Here is a 17,905-nt window from a genome sequence, read left to right as displayed (position 1 = left end):
TGGACTAGAGAATATATATTATCATGCTTTACAGCTAAACCTTCAAGTAATTTAAGACTTTATTATGGATATTGTACATATGGACATAAATTAAGGGGAAAGGTGAATAGACGCCAGAAGGGGATGAAATCAATTATAATTAGGGTAATTAGTGAAAAAATAGGAGATAATAAAAATTAACCAATAAAATAAAGGGAAAAAAAGTAGCGGGTTTTCCGCTACAAAGGGCGAAAGATGCAAAAGCCGCTGGCTGACACGTGTCATAACTTTAACCCTTGGATTAACACGAGGATTGATCATGCCATTTCGAGAGAGAGAGAGAGAGAGAGAGAGAGAGAGAGAGAGAGGGAGGGACAACGAAGAGACTGATCAGTTCGTTTAGTCTTAGAGACGCACAAAAATAAAACAAGAACAAGAGAAGCATTGTTCAGCGAAAGCTAAAGAGGGAACTTCAGGGAGATGGGCAGTGAGAGAGTTAAATTGGGCTAGGAGAGAGAGAGAGAGAGAGAGAGAGCATGGCGGCGTTTGCAGAGGCAGCATCAGCTGTAATTCTGTGTCGTAAAATTAAATGATCAAGAAAAGGAATTGAAGGCGCGATTAACGCCTTTTTTTTTTCTTTTTTTTTTCTCTTACACCCCCTTCAACCAAAAAAGTGCCAAAACAAATCCAACAAAAGCCAAAACTAATCAAGAAACTACTTACTGCTTGTTGACACAGTTATTTAGAGAAACAAGATAGCTAGAGTAAGTGAGTATGTGAGGAAGAGAGAGAGAGAGAGAGGAAAGAGAGATATTTTTCACATACACAGGACACAAGAAAACAAGGAACAAGAATTCAAAGATCGAGTACTACGACCACTCTTACACTCTTTGGCACCTCTCTCTCTCCCCCCCCTCTCAATTCAAAACCCAAAATTCTGGAGAATTCAAGGAGTGCCCTTTTGATTTTTGTTGGGATGTAAGCTAAAGACAAAGAAATAGAGTGGGGTTTTCTTGATTATGGATTTTCTCTCACAATTGAGTTCTGGGTCAGGATTAGAGGAGGAGAAATGGCTGGCTTGTTCTCATTAGGAAGAGATAGTAGTAGTAGTGGTAATAACCAAGAACAACAACAGAACAATAACAACAGCAACCCACCAACTGAAATTCCACAAGAAAACTGGTTTTGCTACCGAAGTGAAGACAATTCTTACAAGGGTTTTGAGCTATGGCAGCAACACCACCACCACCAAGAACTTCTTCACCAAAGACACCAAAATCCACAGCAAGATCTCTACTCGTCAGCTGTTGGTTTAGGTGTAGGACCCAGTAGAGCTGCAGTCAACATCTCTGATGAATCCTCATCAAGATCAGCAGCAGCAGCAGCAGCTTTCATGATGATGAGGCCTGTTGGTTCTGGAGTAGGAGGTAGCATAAGTTGCCAAGATTGTGGCAACCAAGCAAAGAAAGATTGTGAACACATGAGGTGTAGGACTTGTTGTAAGAGTAGAGGATTTGAGTGTCAAACCCATGTGAAAAGCACTTGGGTTCCTGCCTCTAAACGCCGTGAAAGACAGCATCAATTAACTATTTTCCAGCAGCAGCAACAGCAACAACTGCAAATTCGCGGAGAGAATCCTAAACGACAGAGAGAAAATCCAAGCCCTTCTTCTCTTGCTTGCACTCGCTTGGCCAATAACATGTCAGGTAAAGACAATATCTATATACACTACGTTTATGCAATATCTCTTTTCCTTTACTTTCCTCTCCTGTCTTTCAAGTGAAACGAGTCACTCACAATTCTAAAGATTCACTCTTTAGAAGAATTCAGAGTCACACACGCCCTTACAGAGAATCTTGAGAGAGAGAGAGAGAGAGAGGCCATATCGATTGCGTGTGTAATGAAAATGGACCTCCATGATAAAACCCCATCAGCTGTTTTTTAACTTTTCCTTGTATGAATACTGTTAGTAAGTAATCCTGACGAGTACATTCACAGGGAAGAAACTATTTTTCCTCTTTCTGTGTGTTGATTGATATCTGCGTATAAAATATATATGAGCATGTGTTTGTTCTTTCTTGCTTTTGCGTGCCATTTCATATACATAAAATATAATTTTATAAAAATCCCATTTTTATTTTTATCTCAGTACTAATTTAATCAAACTCTAATGTAATCTATTTTAATGGGTTCTTTGTGGCTTTCTTTGGTTTAGGGTTAGAACTTGGGAATTTCCCAGCAGAAGTGAGCTCTCCGGCATTATTTCGTTGTGTTAGAGTGAGTGGCATTGATGAAAGCGAGGAGATGTTAGCTTATCAAACTGCCGTAAACATTGGAGGGCATGTGTTTAAAGGAGTTCTTTATGATCATGGCCCTGAAAGCAACTACTTGGCACCTGGTGAGACATCTTCTGGTGGTGGTGGTGGAGTACAGCCACTCAATTTAATCGCAGCTGGCACAGCCACAACATCTGCCACAATTTCAGCTACTGGTGGTGGTGGTGTAACGGTGGCGTCTACTACAGCTTCATTTCTTGATCCTTCCTCTTTATATCCCGCTCCACTTAACACTTTCATGGCTGGTACGCAATTCTTTCCGAATCCAAGATCATGAAAACACACAACGTCATTCTCGTCTTTTCTCTCTCTTTTATATTAGCGAGCTCTTTTTTTCCATGTACTTTTGGCAAAAAAAAAAAAAATATTTGATGATGATTAAATGTAGTAAGAAGAGAAGTAATTTGACACATCCATTCAAGTAGGAGTTAAGGAAAAAAAGAAAAAAAAGGAAGAATGAGGACTGATGAGAGGCAATGCTTAACATGTTCTTGTTTTTGTGCAAATTTCAACGCTAAGTTATTATTCTTCTTCTTTTTCTCTCTCTCACATTCTTCCTTTCTTTTATGCGGAAGATATCTAAAGTTTCTTTCTCGTGTTAGGACAAGAAAGGAAAGCAAGTAAAGAGGCAGTGTATTAATGTAGCGATGACATGTTTCTTGTTTTCTTGTTTGTTTGTGTTATATATTATGTTTTGTCATCTGGGTTTGATTCCATTACGTTAGTTTTGGACTTGAACTTGACTTTTTCCCCGTTTACCCGTAAGTTTGCCGGTTTGAAATTGAATCGAAAATTGGGTTTCGTCTTTGTTTGGACCGAACAGAAAGGCCAAACCAATTTCATTCTTTCTATTTTTTTTCTATTTTCTTGACGCGGTAAGGGCGTTGCCAGCCATGCATGAATAAGCAAAACATTCAAGTTCAAAAGGTGAAGAAAAGAAAAATGTGTAGTGGTTTTCTCTCTTCCTTCTTACTCTCTCTCTCTCTCTGTTGAAATACTTGCTCGTTTGATATCATTATACAAATAAATTCTTTAATTAATTAGAATGGACGTTAATAGATGTGACTTTGATGATAAAATTGGAAATATTTCTTGTCTACTGCTCTTGTTTAATGCCCCTGCAAGAAACTATATATATTATTATATTTAGAGATGCTTGCATGTTATAAGACTTTCTCATTGAAATCTTGATTATGTTTTAAAAAAAAGGATTTTGTGAGGAAAACTCGGAGGTTGAGAAGCTTTCTGATCCATGGCATGGTCTCTCCTCTTCATTATCACTACATATTTGCTTGCCTCTACAGTTAGGATTTCTCTCTTCCCAATAAAGTCTTGTTTCTTGAAAATGATTTCTTCTTTTCATTACCTGTACAGTACCATTTTAGGTGATCCACAGTTTGTTTTCATTTAGTGCTGACACATAATTAGACTAGCCACATGCTTTCTGCATTATTGCTACTAAATGTAGCTCTCGCACAATGCAGTAGCTTGAGCGACATCAATTGAAGATCAAATGTAAACCACACGCTTTAAAACAACTTAAGAGCACTGGTGGATATTATTTTTAATAGAATCCCTTTTAGTTTGAAATAATGCTAAACCATTTATTTATCTATATTTATGTTTCATTTTGAAGCAAAGGCATACTCACTTTCCACAGCAAAAAGCCATGGAGGAATTTGACATTTCTGTGTGCAATTTTACATTTCTGTCACCTTCCACAGCAAAGGCATAGTCTCCTTCCCAATCTTTCTAATCAAATTTTACATTTCTGTCCATCAAATGATTATGCAAAAGGCCAAGGCTAGTGTGCAATTTTAAATGATAAAAGTACAACTCTGCTGTTATACTTTGTATACTAGCTATTTGAGGAATTTTATACCAAATAAGACCCTTTGGAGGATTAGTTTTCCTTGGTTGGAAAGTTATGGTGGCTTAAATGTCATTTGACTAGACATTGTAACTGGAAATGAACTTCCAGTTGGTTCTAAACTGTCTAAACATAAATTTGAAATTAGATTGCCTATAGAACATACTTTCTACGGGAACATTTCAGAAACACCTTTGCAATGACAAATGCTGAATATGTTATAGAAGGAAATGGGTTTGAGTTATACAATACTATTTGTCATTGACTTACAGTTTGTTTTGCTGAATTCCGTTTGAACAAAAATCATTTAAACAAGAACAGTGTAATGATAAAGTCAGCTAGAACAAAAGAATTGTATCTCCTTGCACTTGTAAATCACATGCTAGAAAATAACTTCTCATCTTACGTACGTGCAATGTCTTAATGCTCAACAAACTTTGTTTTCATTTCATCAAGGTTCTACTTGATATGGCAATATTCTCTTGCATCAGAGAAATTGTGTTGTATGAATGACAATCTCTTGCATCAATTAGGGGAGACTGATGGGAAGGAGTTGGAATGTGTTCTATTATAGCAGGATTGAGCTTACCCGCTAAGAGATTTATTTTTGCCTTCATTTATGGGTTCTGGATTTTTGTTGATTCAGTGAAGTTGTTCTTATTAGAAGTTTGTCTTGCATGGTACAAAAGACATGATCATACATGTAGTGTCAAGACTTCAACGAGTTCCAATAAGAAAAATGCCTTGATTGCACAGCTTTAAATTTACGAGAGCAAAAAAATTTGTTAATTAAAGAAGCCTGTTAGAGTATGTATAGCTTAGATATATATATAGACATCATATTCAAGTGCATGGGATGTCACATGAAAATCATCTAAGAGGAGAGAGAAAGAAACAACAAAAGAAAATGTTAAAAGTTATGACATAAACTTGATACAAGTCTGTATATACAATATCATAACAGGTGTTATATTTGTTTTCTATTATTCATCCCTTGCGAATTCATTGCAATCAACATCAGATTTACATTGCCGTGGGTGTTTTAGCTGTGTAATTTATGCAAAATATAAAGAAAGCGAGGAGAATATGTTAGCTTGAGAGTTCGTTTTAGATCACACTGAGGTTTATGAAGCTAGAGATTTGATTTTATCTGCATTTGAATAACCAGACTGCAGCTTAATAGTATGTTAGTTAACTGGGGCCACAAAAGTAGGGGAAATATACTAGCAATGATGGATCATTTCAGTGCATTAGATTCTTTAGGAGCTCAATATCCTAGATTTATTTTCATAGTGTACTGAATCGTCCACATAGTAGCTGTTTTTTGATATGCAGAATTTTTATGTGCTACTTTGGAAGTTTGAGTTTTTAATATGCTGCAATGGTACTTCAGTAGTATAATATTTTCCAGCCCATCAAGCTTCCCCATGAGAAAACCACATTTTAGAAGGAAGTGCATGGATAATGTTCATGAAAGATGTAAATTTGCAAGGATAGGACACTTGGTAGTTTTAAGCTACAAATTTAAAGTTATGATAAGTTGCCTGGTACTCTTTTCACCTGGATTCGTCATGATTTGTGGATGTTTCATTTATATGCGTAGTTCAATCAATTTTTTGTTACTGGTGTCTGCTCCCCATTGTTGGGATTTCTTCAAGAATCTCCCTTTTGTATGATTTGTGCCTGCTATTCTTCAAAGCTATTCTTTGGTTTCCCCGCTTTTAGTCACATTGGAGTTCCTTCTGCAGATTTTTTTTTCGAGATCATCGTAGTTATTTCTTTCACATTCCTACAAGTAAAATTCGCTCTCAAAGTCCAATATCATGACTAATGAAGTTAACCAATCAACACGGGATTTGAGAATCATTTTCCGAAAGCCCTTCACGAACAGTGTAGATGGTGACCACGAGAATCACCTCATTTTATCCATTTCTTCATCTCAGGACCTTCCACTGTTCTCGGGTTCTCATTTTTTCTCTGTAGCAGAAAGAAAGAAAAAGAAAAACGTGTTTGCCTAAACTTGATCCATTCATATTCCCTCAGTTAAAAAATCCATCAACTCTGACAATTCATGCGAGCAAGCACTTGGTGCATGTTAAACATACCATTAATCTCGTACGCTTCAAGCCAATTCATAAAGAGTAGAGAGGGATACCAACCCTTGTGACATCTTCAACCTGGTCACCCTACAATTAGGCTCTGCCACTGGGAATATAGAGCGCCAGTGGAGTCCAGTTGTGTTTCTTTGTAACCGGACCTCTGCCACGTCTAGAAACTTTGCTCAGCCGTGTAGCCCCTGGCTGTTTCTTAATTGGAGGTATCTTGAAAGGGAATTAAGCAGATGTCGTCAATCTACTCTGCGTGGGAGAGGGAGAGAAAGGGGTAAAGCAATGATTAAACACGTCAAGGGCTTTCCTTGTAAACCATGGCGTGGCCAAAGCCAGGCAATAGGGTACTAGGGTTTGTTGCGGTTCTTAGGGGCTGTAGGGTTTATGACAATCTGAGTTAGGATAGTGTATGTAGTTGTTAGGGCGAGGCTAGATTTGTAGGACAACAGCCCCATACTGCATTTTGTATTTGTGGGCATGCATGTTTATAATTGGTGGTCCCAAACTTCCATTATCAACCAATTCTCAGCCTCTTCAATAATAATAATAAAAAAGAACTGTTTTCCTTATGCTTTGCTTTTGCTCAACATACGTACTCTTTAAATATTTGTTAATAGAGCCCTACTTTGTTTATGAGAGGCAAGAGACAGATCCCTTTATGTAGGCAACAATGATGCTTAGAACTTTAATTCACTAAATGATCCTCTTCGTTCTTGGTGGGAGCTAGATCTTGTTGCAGGGAATGATGACCGGTTTGAGCAGGAAGGCTGCAAGTTATGGCTTTTTGGCACACTCTATCTGGCTCTATCTTGTCTGCTCAATGGACCAGGCTATAATTCTTTTGGTTATGATATATATTTTAGTATTTAGGTCAAGATTTCGTTTATGTGCGTGCGTGTTTGATGTAAGAACTGGAAACCATGGGAGCCTGACAGTGAAATTGAGGGCACGCAGCTCTTAAAAAAATTAAAATAGATAGAACAAAGAATACCAAATTAAGATGGGAAACTTCAAAGAATTGAAGTTAAAATTTTCATATGTTGAGTTCTAACTTATACTATCTCCGTTCTTTAAAAATATAAACATGGGTTTGTTTTTTTTTTTTTTTACCAAATACAGTTTTAACGTCTATAAATTGTTTTTATCACAATATATATGTTCGTGAAAAAAAGCTAAATGTTTATAAGTTATGTGGAACAAACTTTAACTACTCCAAATTTATGTTTTCTTTGAGACTTTTATCGGATCCTGGGCTATTCAATGAATGTTCAAGTTTATTTGATATTAATTTGATATTTCGAATTTTATTGAATTATTATTTTTTATTTATTAAAATTCAAGTTTTAATTAAAAAAGAATAAGTTTTCACAATCTTAATTACTCTAATGTTTTTTTTCTGAAATAATTATTTATTAGAGAATAACATTTGGGAACACAAAAGAATATCATTTAACAAGAAAAATACAGTACGACCAATTTTATTTCGAATTAATTAAATCTGGTGATAATAGAAAAAGGTAGAATTTGAATATCCTAAAGGAAAGACTTTTTTTTTTAAGATATGTTTTTCAAATATAAATCTAATACCAATATTTAATGTAATTATTTGTGAAAAATCTAGCTACCATCATTTGTGAAAACCTTAATGAGGGATACCATGGTCTACGTAATAAGTAGTAAAACTTAATCATAGAGTGGGATTAATAAACCATAGATGGGAATAACATCGCTCTTTTTATCGATCGAAGGCCCAATGACTTTAGATTTTTTTTTTTTTTAGAAAAAAAAAAAAAACTATTAAGGAAGAGAGACGGCCGAGCATACAGCGTATGAAAATGGAGGGGCTAACATGGCCACCTCTACCAAATCTAGGCATAGCTGTTTGAGTCTCCCAAATGCAGACTCGAACGCTTAATAGATTGGTAGATATGAACTATTTATTTTAATATTTTAAAAGTATTTTTTTAAAAGAAAAATTGTTTTTTTAAATAATTATTTTATTTACTTTAAATTAATATTTTTATTATTATTTTGATAAGCTACTATTAAAAATAATTTTATAAAAATAAAAAATATATATTATATTTATATATTTTTAAATAAAAAAATAACTAAAATTACACTTCCAAACAGAAATAGCCCTCTTTCGACTATATATATCCACACTTACCCCTAGCACTTTCCTGCGGCGATCCCAAGTTTTATTCAATGTTGAAGACTCGGATTTGAATGTCACTTCCCAGATCCATGAACATCGTCATCGTCGTGTTATTCTTCTTTTATGCAAATACGTTATCAATCATGGATATAATTCACATTTAATACTACAAACTAATTACCAAGATATATACAACGTGAGTTTCTTAATTATAAATTTCTATAATAAAATTATATTCTTGCTCTTGAACTGAAAAAATAAAAGGTTTTGTAGTTTTAAGAGATTTATTAGTTATTAAAAATATTAAAAATACTTACTTACCTCTAAAGTGAAAAAAAAAAAAAAATAGAGCTCCTTTTTGGTTATTCGCTTCTTAGAATACAATAAAAATATATCTTACTCTTATAAAAGAAAAAAAAAAAACATAATTTTTAGAAGCATTTGTGTCCTTTCACACTTATGTTTTTGGTAATACCAGGCCCATAAAGAACATTATGGTATTTTTAACTTGATAAATATTTTTTATTTAAAAAAATTATTGGTGCATGTTTATTACACATAAGCACACATGGATGATACATGCAACACCATTTGATAGCCCAACTTATATTTTCATCGTTTCTTTAGAAGCACCACCATATCTTCTTTCTAATTATGTGGTACATAGTGGGGAAGATAAACGGCTTATTAATGGTAGTTATTTTTTTTTTCCTTATATTTTCTTGCTCTCGTCCAGAAAAAGTATACATTTATTCTTTTTCTTTTGATTTTTCAATTTTCACTTCTTATGTTTTTTTTTTATTTGTTTTCATCCTTGGCCTTTTTATATTTTTTTTTTATGTTTTCAATTTACTTTGTAAATTATAATTTTTCATATATTATTTTTTTCCAACTTGATCCTTGTTATTTTTATTTATGATTTTTTTCTTTGGCTTTTTTGTTCAAGTTTATTTTTTTTTTCAATTTAGACCTCATTCTTTTGATTTTCTTTTCAATTTAATCCTCTAATAAAATATTTTTTGATGTCCTCTAATTTACTTTTTATTTTGATTTTCATCCTCATTCATTTAATTATAATTTTTTTTTTGTGATTGATTTTTTTTTTCTGGTTTTATCCTTCAACACTTGATTTGTTGAGGACTGAATTTAATAATTTTTCTATTTGTGGTGCTTTTGATTTAATGAAACGGGTAACGGGTTTGAAAAGCTAATGCAGTTTGATAGGTTTTTTCTCATTTTATTTTATGATTTTCTCATTCTATATTATGTTTTTTTTAAGATTGATTTTGTGGTTATTTTCAATTTATTTTTTATTGATTTATCTCGGTCTCATGACATAGGCTACGGGTTTTGCAGACCTTTCTTGAATCAAGATTTTTTTTTAAAACAAAATTTTTTTTGTTTGTATTTAATTTTTGAAGAATTGTTTTATTTTATACAAATGAGCTTTATTCTATAAAAAAAATTTATTTTGAAATAACATTTTTAATATGTTTGGCCTTGCATAATATTCTTTTATTCTATTCAATTAGTTTCATATGTGTTTATTTTTCTATTATATTTTATTGATTTTAATAAAAAAAAATTTAGTAGACACATACATGTAAATATCTTATTTTACAGGATTAAATATCTTGATATACATCCATTTCTCAATTTTCTTTCAGTTTTCTTTTAGTTATTGTTAACGAATTTTTTTGTTTATTTATATAGATGATTATCGATATATTTAATTAAATTTTTGCATAAGTTTTTTTATTTATAAATTTGATTTTTGTATGTAAAATAATATATCAAAAAAGCCTGTCAAATAACTAATTATAATATATAAGCCATTGATATCTTCTTCTTTTTTTCACAATCGTCCACATTACTATAAAATGTAGGAGTTGAATTCATTAAAAAAAAAAAAAAAAAAAACACCATGATGTAGAAAATACATGTAGCATAACGTGTTTGTTTTCTCTCCCTCTAGCCTTGTTTCTACATCCAAGATTTATATCACAATCTTTTCAATACGAAGCACGCTAGGCGCTATCTTTATACCTTAATTTTTGCACTTGTCCAGGCTTCTTTTTTTTTTTTTTTTTTTTTTTTTATCCCCAGCTTAGGAAGCATTACCATCTATATAACTTAATTTAAAAGACTTCCACCATTATTGTAGAATCATAAGATTTTTATTGCTTTAATTCCCGCCATTTCTTGGATTTTTTACTCTGGTTTTTTAAGGAAGTTTTAACTAAATAATTTTTAATTTCTATATGTCATTACAGACATGAGAAAATGATAATTAATTAAAGAACTTTGAAGAGTTCAAATAATTTCTCACCTTTGCCCCGTCTATCTCAAAAAGGAAAAGAAAAAAGAGTTCAAAATAGCAAGTTGCAACCTTTGATGAGAAAAACTCTGATCAGAAGCCTTTCATTTTCAAGAAAAGTATTGATTCCTGTAGACATAAACGTTGAGCTGTTACACAAACATGGTCAATATATCATCACGTCGTTAAAAATTCCAGAGAACCAATTTAGCAACTTCTCTTCCAGGAAAAGAGTCAGAGAATTAGCTGGCTTTCGCTATCAGTTCCAAATTAATTAATCACATCACATAAAAATGGATAATATATATATATATATATATATATATATATATATATATATGTTCACGCGCGCGCGGGCTAGCTTGTGTATATCTTGATTAATTTTATAGATCTTAAAATTAATAATCATATAAGTTAATCATGTAAGTTTTCAGTTATCATTAGAATAAATTCTTTAATTTCAAGTTATAACTGGACGATAGTTGAAGATACATGTGAGGGCATCTGGAAAAAAAAAAAAATCAGTACAACTTCTTACGTACGTTCAAATATTTGCAATCAATAACGTTGCAGTTGGTGGCAAGTTGAACATAAATAGTAATAGATCATATATACATAAAAAATACCTAACTCAGAATTTGCATACTTTTTATAGCATTTTTTTTTCCTTTTCAACTTGCTATCAATTTTAAAAAAAAATTTTATTGATTGAAATTAAATTTAGAAAACTTGTATCCTAATAACAGTTAAATTAAAATTTTATATAAAAAATATAATATATGTTATTTTCTCCATGTACTTCAAATTTATATTCTTAATTATTTTCTATTTCTTAAAGAAATATTATTGTATAACTTAATTTCATAATTTTATTAAGAAAGAGTACTTAATTGAAAACAATGAGAGATCAAATAAAACACAATTCATCTTCTTTGTTATTATAAACTTTTGAATAACTTGAATGGTTTTAATATGGGTTCATCAGGTATAAAAGATGATTTTCTTGATTTTTCTGGTTTTATACCTTTTATATATATACTTAAACTAAAGTTCATGATATGAGCTTTCAATTGATTTAGGTAAAAAACACTTATCATAAACGCATGTTAAGACATTGTGATTCAAAGCATTTAATAAAAAAATTTTATCTATTTGTTTTTCCTTTTTACAACTTGGTAGCAAAATTTAATTTTGTACTTTTTTTTATCTACATAGACAGTAAAAAAGACCTCATATGTGTTTAAGTTTTTCACAAAACTTTTAATTGTATAAGCAATCCATGCATTATAGCTGTAGAATACACTTTTAATTGTATCCGTTATACCATTGGATATAGAAAATAGATAGACAATGATGAAGTTTTTATTTTATTTTCTTTCCTTCAATGGTATCAATTTTCTTAAGCTATGCAGTCATTTTCTTTCCTTCAATGGTATCAATTTTCTTAAGCTATGCAGTCAACCAAAGTAATTCCAGTGAAAAGCTCACTTTAATAGGTTTATTCACAATACCTTAGAAGTTAAGGCATATTTTGTTTTAGGAACCACTATACGTATATCTCCATAACAAGTCATCTTTCACTTTTTTTAAAAATCATTTTTACTCCTAGCATTCAATAGCTCAATTAAAAGTGTACTTACTTGACCATCTAGTAGGTGTCCCAGTTATAAAAGTTTGAGATCAAAAAGTTTACTTTCCTTGTGGTCTCAAGTTCGAGCCTTGTAATTGCTAATATAATGGTTATTAGAGACTTACATGGTCATTAACTTCAGGCCCCGTAGGATTAGGATTAGTCGAGGTGCGCGCAAGCAAACCCGGACATTTACGTTAATAAAAAAAAATTGTACTTACCGAGTTTTTTAAAATTATAATTTACATTCTTGGTCAATATAAATTATCAAATTGGATAAAAAAAAAAAACTAAATTACCCTTATATATAATATATCAGAAACTCAAACAAAAGCCAAATAAAAAAAAAATTCTCTCCTCCAAATACAATTTATCTCTTTTCAAATATCATTTTCTCTCTATTTTCCTAATGATCTAAACCCGAATTGAAACAAAAATCTAGTGCTTTTAATCAATTTTTTCTTTTCTTATGTTTGGAATCTCACCCTTTTCTAAAAAAGTAATTAGTTATATTTTTTTCAAAAGCCTTAAAAAAAACCCCAAATCAAAGCTTAGAAAGACACCTTAATTTTTTCAATTATCTCTTTGATTCTCTATAAAATCCACCTCTTATCTAGCCTTTCTAGAGAAAATCATAAAATCTATCAAATACTCATCAAAACCAGGAATGTCTCTTTACTTATACTTCATATATGTATGTGTTCCTCCAGCAAAGTTATCATCCTCCACATCAATCACTTTCTCATTCCTTACCATTGCTTTTCATGATCCCTCCAATGGTCCATTTGTACCAGCACCATCTTTCTAGTGTGGGTTGGGCTTTCGAGTTGAAGCTAGACATTTCTATTCTTACCACTTTGATCAATTAAATAATCCGATAAAAGAAGAAAACTCCACTTCCAATAATGCCTTAAATTGGCAAAACTACCCTGGAAAGGGTTCTAGAAAGAATTGATAACATCCCAAACCTAAATTTTTTTCTTCATAACTCTTAGTGGATAAAGACTCTTTAACTAAGTCATTGCCTTTCTATTTCATTTTAAGATTGTTTACATTTTATTGATCAAGTTCAAAACTCTATTCGCCCTATTATATGAGATAAAAAGAGATTTGAAAAAAATAAAATTGTCAATTCATGCCAGGAAATCAAATTCATAGAACCCCAAGCATTTTTTATATGGATCAACAACTCCACACCAAAATTGCATAGCGTATGGATAAAATATAGTGTATATCTGAAATGGGTTGTGGATTTATGGTTGAAGATGGTAGATCAAGGGGAAAGGAAGGTGGAAGCTAAACTTTATTTATTCAATGGAAAAATTTTAATACGTAATATAAGAGCTTCTTAGTAATTAAATGAAAAAAATAAAAAACTTGTAAATAATTAGATAATTTTTAATGATTTTTTTTTAGTGCTTCATATAAAAAAAATGTAAATTGTTACTTTTGCACGGAAGTTTAGGATGCAAACTATAATTTCTCAAAACTTGATAGGCAAATATAATTTCGACCAAACTATATGATATTAAGGGAAATTTTCTTTTTCTTTTTCTTTTTCTTTTTTTTGTACTCCTCTAGTCCACTCATGGAATTCACTCCTAGATTTATGAATAAAGCATCAATAAACCAAGAGGCTATTAATCTTTTGTTTGTTTACTGAAAAGTAGTTTTCTCTTTAGAAAATAATGTTTAAAAAAACTAAATTCCTAGAAAATAATTTTTTTTTATATTTGGCGAAGTCATGAAAAAATGATTTATGGGGAAATGGATTACTTTTCATTTTTTTAATGAAAAATGAGTTGATAATCATTTTATGGTCTTTGGACATATCAAAGAAAATAAATTGAAAAATAATTCATTTTAAGTTATTAACTTTTTGAAAATAGTATATATATATTTTTTATTTTTATGAAACATGTTTTTTGGTGTTTGGAGAACATTGAAATTGAATTTCTTTTCTATGGTATCCTACTTTTATAACTCAATTTATTTTGATTTAATTTATTATTATTGTATGATATAACATGTTTTGCATTCAAATATATTTTCTAGCAATATTATCTAAATTAAAGTATTATATACTTGAATATATCAAATTAATACTTTTATATTGTATATTAATATATCCTAAGATTTTATTTCATATATAAATATATTATTAATTTATTATTTTATAATAATATTATATTTGAAAGTATTATATATGTATATAAGAATAACGAAGTATTGTACCCCTTTAGTTTTTTTGGTCCTTTATGGAAAGTGTTTTTTACTCTTTTAAAATGGAAAAAATTTTCCTCCATCTAAAATAATGTTTTTAATTGAATGGAAAGTTAATTTCATTGACCAATTTTTCACAATGTACATAAACTTGAGAAAGTAGTTTTTAGGATAATATTTTTCAACAAACAAACATGGTCATTTTGATTGGTGCAACTATCTGGAATTTTCAATGATATTTATCATAATGATATGGTAAGCATCACACTAAAATCTGTCTCCAATATCTTATGAAAATATTTTTATATAAACAAATAAAAATATTATTATGTATCCAAAAGTTGATTAGCCTTAAAGGATTTGAAAATCCCAATTCCTTTCATCAATTCAATCCAATTGGATAAAAGTATATAATAATAATAAAATAGATTTTTCCAAAATCACAAACATAAGATGTTACAAAAATATAAGACAATAATGCTACCTAACCCAATAAGACCTTTTACTTTTCAATATATCAAAACTCAATGCAATAGAGGCTAAGGTATCCAATAACCATATACATGTTAAACCTTTATATATAAGTTGCAAACATATCTTCACTTTGCCTAATAAAAACTCATCATACCTTAATAATATTGACATTTTGATGAATGCTTGCCCTAACACCATATATGTCATTAGATAGTTTTAATTAATGGAACAAAACTAAGAACACCAACATAACATTTCCTCACTTATATATATATATATATATATATATATATATATATATATATATATATATATATATTCCACTACCCTAAGATGTGGGTGATGAGGTTTAAAGAAAACCCTAATAGATTAATGTATTTCTACATGAAAAAAACAATATAAATGGACTATTGATTTTGAAATTTTTTTAGAATCATAAGCACCTATAAAACAAATTCTCTATTACAATTAGAGGACCCTATAATACTTAAGTTAGCAAAATTGTAGGAGAGATGAAGCCTAAAGGTTGTTTTTTTTTTTTTTGGTGTATCCATGTATATGTTTGTGTTTACCGTGAGGGAAAAGAAAGAAAATCATAAGATCAAAATACTATATTATGAAAATAAAGGTGTTCGTCCTATTTTTATGGTACATGGATGTGTGTGTGTGTCTATCACTTGCATGGTGATAAAAGAAAAAAACAAAATATTGTGATCTAAGTAAATAGTAATCATTTGAGTTTATAAATCCTAATGGGTGATGGTGTATTGTTGGAAAAAAAAAAAGAGATCTTTTTATATGGGTCATCAACTAGGCTTAAATGAGTCCAACAATGACGCCTCAACAATTTATAACGTAGTGTTACCACAACCATTTTTAATGTAGGGATTGGATGTCATTAGACTAATTAACCCAAAAACAAGTAATGGGCATCACCTCATCCTAGTAGCAATTGATTATCTATTTTATGTATATACTTTAGAATATAGTCAAAAGCGATTTGTTAAAACAACACCTAATTTATTGATACAATTATTTGGAGACTATAATAACAAACCATGCCTAAAATCTCAATGAAAAGATGATTATGGAGTTGTGTGAAAAATGCAATTTATCCTAACTTTTGAGTAAGTTATCATGCTTAGTTCAATTCAACTTACTAGATGGCCATAGAATCTCATGTTTGATTTGGGATTTGCCCTAATTAATCAAAAGTTTTCCCTAACTTAAGTACTCAGTTCCTACAAGGAAGCTTGAGTTTATATTACAATGAAAAGTCATTATACACATAGAAAATTATTATTCACCTTAATAATGTAATTACATGTTTGCCCTTTTAACAAAAAAAATATGAATTGTTCTGGGGGATAATTTGGTCATTTTAAAGAAGTCATTATGCAAAGGGATAATCTTTTGACTTTTCAAGAGCATAGTAAAAATAATATATTATCCTTAAAAGAAAATTTAGTTAATATGTTTATTGGGGTCAATTTGATCATTTTATATTTTTTAGGAACAATGTAAAGATTTTCATACCCTTGAAAACAAAAAAAAAATGAAACCTGTAACTACAGGTATTTGCGTATTGCTAGGCTTTTTTATATTATTTATTATTATTATTAACATGTTGGATCAAAGTGATTTGATATTTTTATTAATTAAAAAGAGTTGTTGGCGTGTATGAAACATGTGCCCGCGAGTAAGTGACACTTATGTCTTTTAAGCAGCACGTGTAGCATCATTCCATGTTCAAATACTGCTTTCTAGGGAGGCATTGGTAGCGGCTCATTGTGGTCTTTGTAGTGGTGCCACGTGTGTTGGCAGCAAAGTAGTGGTTGAGTTCTGATGTATTTTTTTTTCCTCCTCCCCTTTTTTTCTCTCTTAGCCTTGCTAAAAGTAAATGTGTCCTTTTAGTTTCTTTTTGTATCAAATTTGATCTGCATTATTTTGATTGCTATTTTTTTTATTTTTAGTATTTTTTATTGATTTTTTCTTCAATTTTCCCTTATTATTTGGTTTTATTTAATTTTTATATTAAATTTTTCTCTCTTTCTTTTGATTTATTTTTATTTTTATTATCCCTTTTCTAATTGAATTTATTTTTTAATTTAATCCCTTAACATTTGATTTCAAATTATTTTTATATCAAATTTAGTTACCTTTTTTTTTTTGTTATTTCTTTTTTTTTTAGAGCTTTTTTTTTTATTGCCATTTGTTTTAAATTTTATCCCCCTAGCATTTTATTTATTTATAATTTTGCTTTGTTAATTCTCAGAGTTTGCCTTTTACCACATTAATTATGTGCTCATGTGTTTCAAAGGTTAACATGAGTTAACTTTGCTTTTTTTTTTATTATTATTTTTTTTAAATTATTTTTATCTTTCAATATTTAATTTATCAGGAATTGATTTTTATGCTTTTATTTTTCTGACTTTCCTTCCTATAGAGTTATCTCAATCTTGTGCTCATGGTCACAAGGTTACCAAGTTAACCTGAGTTAACATGGATTTGTTTTGTTGATTTTTTTAATTAATTTTTTTCTAGTTTTACTTTTGAAATTGAATTTCATAATTTTATTCAGTTTATTTTCAATAAAAATTATTATGATCAAGTCACAAATTTGATATCCTAACCACATGGGCTTGGATTTTTTTTTTTTTTTTATGTTATAAATTATATATTTATTTATTGTTGTTGCAACTTGTTTTTATTATTATCAAGATATCCCACTAAAAATGCTACCCAAGCATCATGATATTGGGCTCATGATTCTCAGCTCTTGTTTTGCTACTTTCTCCGCACTATAACAA

At 30.4% G+C, this 17,905-nt stretch overlaps 1 protein-coding gene across 1 annotated transcript; it reads left to right on the top strand.

The window, feature by feature from the left end:
- The first annotated feature begins 343 nt into the window (after window positions 1-343).
- On the top strand, window positions 344-2,959 carry LOC118030028 (protein SHI RELATED SEQUENCE 1). The gene is made up of 2 exons (XM_035034052.2): window positions 344-1,685; window positions 2,195-2,959. Exons 1-2 carry the CDS (start codon window positions 1,049-1,051, stop codon window positions 2,590-2,592), a joined length of 1,035 nt encoding a protein of 344 aa, XP_034889943.1. The 5' UTR covers window positions 344-1,048; the 3' UTR covers window positions 2,593-2,959.
- Window positions 2,960-17,905: the final 14,946 nt, after the last annotated feature.

The sequence above is a fragment of the Populus alba genome, chromosome 5 (genome assembly GCF_005239225.2).
Source record: "Populus alba chromosome 5, ASM523922v2, whole genome shotgun sequence".
Lineage (NCBI taxonomy): Eukaryota > Viridiplantae > Streptophyta > Magnoliopsida > Malpighiales > Salicaceae > Populus > Populus alba.
Note: the sequence above shows the minus strand (reverse complement) of the source record. Positions and strands in the feature narration are given on the sequence as shown.